The 8554-nt window shown below is 48.9% G+C and overlaps 1 protein-coding gene across 5 annotated transcripts in view; it reads right to left on the reverse strand.

The window, feature by feature from the left end:
- CELSR1 (cadherin EGF LAG seven-pass G-type receptor 1) overlaps positions 1-5874 on the reverse strand; it is a 172534-nt gene extending 166660 nt beyond the window's left edge. For all 5 annotated transcript variants that reach the window (XM_060279376.1, XM_060279378.1, XM_060279377.1 and 2 more), the window contains exon 1: positions 1707-5874. In XM_060279376.1, the coding sequence (XP_060135359.1) occupies positions 1707-5319 (3613 nt within the window). In that variant the 5' untranslated portion in view covers positions 5320-5874. The remainder of the gene's footprint in view (positions 1-1706) is intronic.
- Positions 5875-8554: the final 2680 nt, after the last annotated feature.

Raw genomic sequence — 8554 nt, forward strand, 5'->3', positions numbered from 1 at the left:
TAAAGGGTTATTCAAAATACCCACGTAGGGAATGTGCCTTCAAAAAAAATATGTACAACTTGTAAGCATATCATCAAAATCACTGAATCATTTAAAAGCATAGCATTTTAACACAATAAATGCTTGCTAGCATATAGAACACACACACAGGCATATTATACTCGGTTATGGTATTTAAACAGCACACAAACTGCCTTTGCTGAATCACACCAAAGACAATCCCCCCCCCCACTAACCCACCAGATGTCCCCTGGAAACCCATAAACACGGCATGAAGGAGATAATCATCTCCTGACATTTGTCCCCCTGCACCTGGTAATCACATCTGTCATTTCTGAGAATGCTTCTACCATTTCTTACCAACTCCTAACCTTCGATCAGAGTGCAGACTTTACTAAAACTACTTTCAAAGCCAATTTTCGTGTAACCATTGCAATTCAAGCCTATAACTTCAAACCAATCTGCTGGTAACAAGCCTCAGAAGCAAATACAACTGGTGGAGCAGGTCTTGTCCATGAAAGCATATGCAAAAATACATATATTAAGACACAATCCAGCATAGATTAATCACTTTTAAATCCCATTTATTTCAACAGAAGCGTGTTAGCTGCACATGGAAAAAGAGAGATCAAAATGTGCTTAAACTTGGCACAAGTATGGTTAACATTTTAAGTGCCATTGCACTTTATTTTCCTGCAACAGGCGATCAAGACTACTCTTCTAAAAAATTGTCCTTCAAGATCCAATATTGCCTCAGAATATTTCTAGAGCCCCATTTAATTCTGAATGTGAACAATCTTCTTCTTTTCTCTGCTTCAGATCTAGTGGTGCATTGTTCCCACAGCAGCATCAGTCTAATCCTCACTAATATAGCAAATGCATTTAGATTCACTTTGGCTAAGCAGAATCTGCTGTGTTAATCATCAAACAGGATGCTATGGAATTTGGCCTTGAAGTATTATCCTCTTACTAAGATGTTTTTGGAAAGAATGGCAACAAATGTACAAAAGGAATTGATTCTGGAGAGTCTTCTGTTTTGCTTTCCTATTAGGACAACTAATAATAAGTATGACCATTAATATTTACAAATTTGGCTAATAAAATGCTAAGAATGCAAAAGAAATTCATACATTTTTCATATCTTTGTGTAATACCCCACTGTGATTTTACAATGTAAGAGACATTTTTCAGCAACATTAAGACACATTAATCTTCATGCTATACACACACACATAGGGACACATCTCTTGCTAGAGAAGTCAGTGAAGCTTCCTCTTACTACTAATTTAACTGTTCTTTTGACTACAGCCTTGAACATATATCAATGAAAACTGTGGCTAGGTTTAAATTACCAGTATTATGCTCAACATTCAAATAGCTTAATCCTACCCAGCAGCAAGAATGCAGACACATTTAAGTTTTCTTCCTAAACAGAAATGTTTCTGTGGATCAAAATAAGATTGGTTAAATTCCACTACAAAGTAATGTCAGGGCAAAGCACACAGCTTTTAAAGTTTCCATGGCTGCTCTCCAAAAATTTACCCTCCCCCCTCAAAAGAAGTCTCAGGATATCAAAGAGGCACAAACAGGCACAAAGTCCACACTTGCCTATGCCAACATATTTGGCCACTAAACAACTTTCTGCCACCATTTGTAGCTACTATCTGTAGTCACCAAAATTAAAAACAAACAACGTGCTTCCTTACCTGAAACCGACACTTTCATTATGGCTTCCAAGGGTCTGTTGTTGTCCAAGTCACGGCTAAGCTTAAGTTCTCCAGTAGCAGAGTCCAAAAGCAGCAGATTTAACTCATTGCCCTGGACAAAGGTGTAATCAAGTTGGTCTGATATATCAGGATCATGAGCAGGGATCTTGCCAATCACCCCAGAAGGGAAGCTATTAGACTTATTGGTGACATAATTGTTGAAAAGGATCTGGAAGTCTTGCAGCACAGGAGGGTTGTCATTCTGATCTTGAAGGCGTATGTGTACAGTGGCTCGACTCACAAGTGGGGCTGAGGTAGCTTGCACCACAATGACATACTCTGTCTGGCTCTCATAATCTAGATCCATCAGGGCTGTGAGATCACCATTAAGAAGGTCAAGCTGGAAGACCTCAGGGATGTTCCCTTCCACGATCTGATACATGATTTGTGCATTGGTTCCCTCATCGGGGTCTACAGCACTGATCCGGGCTACAATGGAACCCACGGGGCTATTCTCCTCCACAAAAATGTCAAATTCATCTTGCTGAAATACAGGTGGATTATCGTTGATATCCAGCACAGTAACCTGAATATCCACAGAGGCTTTGAGGGGTGGACTGCCCCTATCCACAGCAAAAGCCCTCAGGCTGTAGATAGCCACATTTTCGCGGTCCAGCTTGCGCAGCGTCCGTATCACCCCTGATGTGGCCTCAATGTAAAAATCACCATCGCCATCATCACCACCCTGGAAGGTATAAAGGATGCGGCCATTAGGGCCAGAGTCACGGTCAGTGGCGGACACCTGCAAGACACTGGTGGAGAGGGGCACATCTTCAAAGACTGCACCCTGGTAGCGGTCACGAAGGAAACGGGGCGTATTGTCATTGGAATCCAAAATGAGGATCTCCACATAGGTGGTGTCAGATTTCTGAGGGATCCCGTTGTCCTGGGCTGTGATGGCCAGTGTGTAAGAGGCTTGGTCCTCATAGTCTAGCTCCATCAAAGTTGTGATTGTGCCCGTGTCAGGGTCGATGCGAAATTGAGGGATGTTATCCTCCAGGATGTAAGTGATCCTAGCATTCTCCCCAGTATCCTCATCAGTGGCACTAATAGTTACAATGGGTGTGCCAATGGGCTTGTCTTCACTGACACTCACGGTGTAGTGGGAACTCTGGAAAACTGGTCGGTGCGTGTTGGCATCTGTGACATTGATGAAGACTTGGACAGTGTCAAATAGAGTTCCGTCAGAAGCAGTGACAGTCAGCACATACTGCCTCTCTTGCTTGTAATCCAGTGGCAAGGCCAGAGTGATCAGCCCACCTGCACTCTGACTAGTGCTAGAAAAGCGGTTCCTAGTGTTGCCACTAGTGATCTGGTAGGTCACCACACTGTTGACATCCTTGTCCACCGCCGTCAGCGTCAAGACACTGCTGCCTACTGTCGCGTCCTCATTAAGCCTGAGCTGGTAAACTTTTTCAGTGAAAGTAGGGCTGTTATCGTTGACATCGAGGACGGTGATGGACACACTGGCTGAGGAAGTCATGACAGGGATACCATTGTCCCTGGCCTCCACCCCAAAGTGGTAGTTCTCGACAGTCTCCCGGTCAAGCTCAGCTGACACTGTAATCCACCCGGTGCTATTGTTGATCTGGAATGGGAAGCCCATGTCCCCACCTGGAGACACCAGTGCAGAAGGGTGAGGCAGCTCAATGAGTTTGTATTCCAAGCGGGCATTATCTCCAGAGTCAGCATCTACTGCCTGAATGTGTAACACTGAGTAACCCAAAGGGACGTTCTCTAGCACAGTGGCTTGAAAAGGGGTGCTTACAAAAATGGGGGCATTATCATTGACATCCAAAACTTGAATGGACACCATCCCACTAGAATTTATCTGTGGAGGCCGCCCTGCATCCTGGGCCTTGATCCTCAGTGTGTATTCTCGGATAGTCTCATAGTCCAGGGGGTTGATCAAGTCAATGGAACCGGAAAAAGAATGGATGTAAAACTGTCCTTTGAGGTTCCCGCTCACGATGCTGTAGTGCACCTGGGCGTTGTTGCCGCGGTCTCGGTCTGTAGCTTGCACTTGCAGCACTTGGCTATTTACCGGGGCGTCCTCTGGGATTTGCACCAAGTAGCGTTTCTCGCTAAACTGTGGCGAGTTGTCGTTCTCATCCTCGACTGTGATATGTACCGTGACTGTGGCGCTTCGAGGACCGGGCTCTTTACCTTGGTCGTTGGCTTCGACCAAAAGATGATATTCAGAGACCTCCTCTCTGTCCACAGGGGCACAGGTCCTCACGACACCAGAGTGAGGGTCAATCTCAAAGACTCCCTCCCCAGCACCCGGTTCCAGGATACGATAGAGCAGATTAGCATTGTCTGGGGCATCCTCGTCCGTCGCACGAATCGTCAGCACCTCGTAACCCACCTCCAGGTTCTCCCGAATGTTTTCCCGGTACTCCGGCTGCTCAAACACCGGGCCATGGTCGTTGGTGTCACTCACTGTCACCGTCAGGAAGGTGACGGCTGAGCGGTGCCGCGGCACACTGTGGTCTGCTGCGATCACTTGAAGCACGTGGGTGTCCTTTGTCTCGCGGTCCAGGCTGCGGGTGGTGACCACCACGCCCGTGTCGGCGTCGATGGCGAAGTAGTCGTTGGAGCGCTTGTCAAAGAACGCCTCCATGGAGTACGTCAGCCGGCCCGCCTCGCCCGGGTCATGGGCTTCCAAGGTGATGACGGTCGTGCCCGCTGGCTGGTTCTCCGCAATTGACACTTGGTAGTTGGGCAGCTTGAACTGCGGAGGGTGATTGGCACTCCTCAGTGTCCGTTGTGGCCAAGAACCCCGGCTGCCCTCCCTCCCCACCCGCCATTCCTGAGAAGCCGCCCGCCTCTTCCTACCCAACCTGCCTTCGGGCCCACCTGCTGCCCACTCCCTTCCCTCAAAATGGCGCCCACCAAACTCGACCAGGACCTCCCCGTGGCCCCTGGTCACGTGACAAAGAAGCCTCAAGCTTTCCCCCCCTTTTCCCTCAGAGCTCCTGAGGTGAGGCCCGTCGAGGCACCGGCAGCGCGGGAAACTCGTCAAGGCCCGCAGCGCCTCCAGGAGCGGCGTCTCCTCTTCCTCGTCCTCCGTCCCCTCCTGAGGCTCCGGGGCGGCGAGGCAGCTAGGCAGGCCGCGCAGCCTCCGCCTCAGCGCGGGGCCCGCGTCGGGGACGGACAGGTGCGCCGGGGCTCCGGCCCGTCGGCGACTGAGGCAGCCGGGCCCGTGCAGGTAGGCCGCCAGTCGCAGCGTGAGGGAAACGCCGCCTGCGCGGGAAATCAAGCGCAGGCGCAGAGGCAGCGGATTGGGCGCCCCGGCGTCGCCGCACCGCGCGGGCACCGCGGTCCTCCGCAGCAGCCCGCCGGGCGTCACCTCCACGGCTTCCCTCAGCGCGCGCGGCGTGCGAGCTTCGTCCAGCGCGTAGAGCCAGCCGGGCCCCACGGACACGTCCAGCAGCAGCGGGGCCCCGGCGGCGGCGGCTTCGTCGACGTGCAGCTCCCAAGCGGCGGTCGCCACGGGGCCCAGCAGCGCGAGCCACGGCAGCCAGGCGGCCACGGACGAGCGGCGCGGCATCTCCAGGGCGGCCGCGGGGCGACAAAATCCATCCACCCGGCCGCGCTGCTGCTCATCCGGCGTCGTCGTCCATGAGCGCCCGCTTATGTGCCCCCTCAGGAGGGCAAACTTTCCTTTTTATATAAAAGTTCAAAATGGCTCCTCGTATCCCGCCACCGGAGATGAACCTGCGCCTCTCGCCTCGGTGTGGGCGGCGGCTCCTTTCAGCAGCTGCCCCAAAGCATCGCTCCCTCAGGGGAGAGGATTCCCCCGCCGGTGCCCCGACGGATCCCAGGCAGCCGGTCCCAGTCCGTCGATCTCCTCCACCTCTCGCCCCTTTTCACGGAGCCACCGCAGACTTCCAATCCCCGGCGAAAGGAAAAAGCCTCTCGCGTCAGTCCGGGGAAGTTTGGCTCCGGCACGTGCGCTCGGGAAAAGTTCGCCGCCGGGCTCTGGATCTCCGCTTCTCCGCCTCCTCTCCTGTGCTGGCTGCTGATTCCTCCACCGGAGATCTCTATGGAGATCGGCTGCTGCAAAAGCCGCCCCCGAGGAGGCAGACAGGCGTCGGTGCCTGAGGAGGAGTTTCCTGGCTTTGCGCGATCTCCTCTTCTCCTCGCCCCTTTTCACGGAGCCATCGCAGCCTCCCTTCTCCCGCGGCGCAGATCCCAAGAGACGGATCCGCCCGGGGTAAGTTTGGCTTCGGCACGTGCGCTCGGGAAAAGTTCGCCGCCCGGGCTCTGGATTTCCGCCTCTCCTGTTGCTGCTAATTCCTCCCCACCGGAGATCTCTAGGGAGATGGGACGCTGCAAAAGCCGCCCCCGAGGAGGCAGGCGGTCGGACGGGCAGGCTGCCGTCGGTGCCCGAGGAGGAGTTTCCTGCCTTTGCGCGCAACGGAGCAGAGGCAACCTGCGCCGAGGGAGAGGCGGGGAATCTGGGATGGAGGAGCTGCCGGCGAGAGGGAGGGAGAGGCGGTCCCGGGGCGGCTCGGGCCCCTTCTGCCTCGCCTGGTCGGCAGCGGCCCCTGTCGTCCGCAGGGCAGGAGTTTGCCGGGAAGGCACATGGGCGGCATATAGATAATAAAACATTCATGCCGATGCCCACAGAGGATGGTCAGAAGGCACCTTGAGGATCTTGAGCAGTGCCGGATTTACGTATAAGCTAAACAAGCTATAGGTTAGGGCCCCACACTCTTGGGGGCGCCAAAAAAAATTAAAGGGGAAAAAACCCTGGATGTACATTTCCAGAATATAAGATAAAAAAAGAAATGAAATAAAACCTACATACAGCAACAGTGTTTTGTGTTGTGTAGGCTCTTCTTTGTTATGTACAAATGGCTTTAGATACCTATTAGGTCCATAAATTACCATATATCATATATCTTTCCCACTATTTAACATTCAACACAAAAATCAGGGACAATTTCTTGTTGACAAAGGACAGCTGGGCATATAAAGGGCTCCATTACCTCCAGTAGCTTAGGGCCTCATCAGACCTAAATCCAGCCCTGATCAGGAGTCCAACCCCACTGCGGTGCAAGAATATGCAGCTGTCCCATGGGTGTGGGAATTGAACCTGCAACTCACCCCCTCTGTTTTATTTATGCTTTTCAGGTTTATACGTTTCACTAATTTTGCAATCAAAGCTTGATTCCCCCTCTTTCTGCTTCTCCTTAAATTTATTTTCAATATCTTCTGCATATCCAGATTAACTTAATTTGCTCATTTATTCATCTACTTTAAATATACAGTATATATAACTGCAGGTTACAACAATAATCCTGCCAATGTTCTTATCTGTTTACAATTTATCTGTCAATATTCAATAAAAAGTTTCCATTCATTTATAAAGTTTTTTATCTTGATACCGTATCTTAGTCTTCCGTTTTTTTTAAAAAAAAACTGCATTTATTTATTTATTTATTTGGTTTATTTATTTATTTTTTAAATTGAAATTTTACAGTCACAAACATACAACATAAAGACAAGATTCCAAAGAATCTCCAGGACTTCTGTCCTCCCCTTTGTGGGTCCTGTTATTAATAATTTCCTCCTGCATCTTTTATAACAATCCAAACCTTTTACAGTACTGTACATCTCAATTATATCCAAAATTCACCATTAAACTACAAGTGTTATTCAAATCATGCTAACAATTCCTTATTAAAATTTTGGTCTTCCTGATTTCTTATTCTTCCAGTAAGTTTCACCATTTCTGCATATTCCATAAGTTTTTGTCTCCAGTCTTCCTTTGCTGGGACTTCTGCTCCTTTCCATTTTGGGGTGAGTAACATTCTTGCCGCATACATTACAGTAGCATACATGAATACGTTTCTATACAGTTTAGCTAGTTCTATCCCTATAATTCCCAAAAGAAAAGCTGGGTTTTTAAAAAAACAAACATTATTTTAAACATCCTGTTCAATTCATTATATATCATTTCCCAGTAAGCTTTAACCTTACTACAAGACCACCACATATGATAAAAATAACCTTCTTTCTCTTTACATTTCCAACACTAGCTGCCCTGTGGAACCCCTTCCCATCAGATGCCAAGGAGATAAACAACTGTCTGACTTTTAGAAGACATCTGAAGGCAACCCTGTATCAGGAAATTTTTTAATGTCTAATGTTTTGCAATTTTTTTATGTGCTGTAAGCAGCCCAGAGTGGCTGGCTGGGGAAAGCCAGCCAGATAGGCGTGGTATAAATAATAAAATTATTATTATTATTATTATTATCATCATCATCATTATCATCATCATTATCATCATCAGCGCCATGCTCAAAATAATATTAATTTATTATTTGTACGCTCCCCATCTGACTGGGTTCCCCCAGCCAACATACATAAAAACATTAAAAAGCTTCCCTATTCAGGACGGCCTTCAGGTGTCTTCAGAAGATTTTGTAGTTACCATACTTGATATCCGATGGGAGGGCAGGTGCCACAGCCAAGAAGGACCTCTGCTGGTTCCCTGTAACTTCACTTCTCGCGTCCAGGCTGAAGGACAGGGGTGGAGACGCTGCTTCAGGTATACTGTACAGGGCTGAGGCCGCCTTAGGCTATCAAGCAGTGTAAACAACAACAAGGAAACAGGGAAATGCCACTTCCTGATACAGTGGTGCCTCACTAGACGAATTTAATTCATTCCACGGGTCTATTCTTATAACGAAAAATTTGTCTAGCGAATCCCATAGGAATGCATTGAATTATTTTTTTAAAAAAAAATTGCCCATAGGAACGCATTAATTGAATTT

The sequence above is a fragment of the Zootoca vivipara genome, chromosome 10, assembly GCF_963506605.1.
Source record: "Zootoca vivipara chromosome 10, rZooViv1.1, whole genome shotgun sequence".
In the NCBI taxonomy this organism is placed as follows: domain Eukaryota; kingdom Metazoa; phylum Chordata; class Lepidosauria; order Squamata; family Lacertidae; genus Zootoca; species Zootoca vivipara.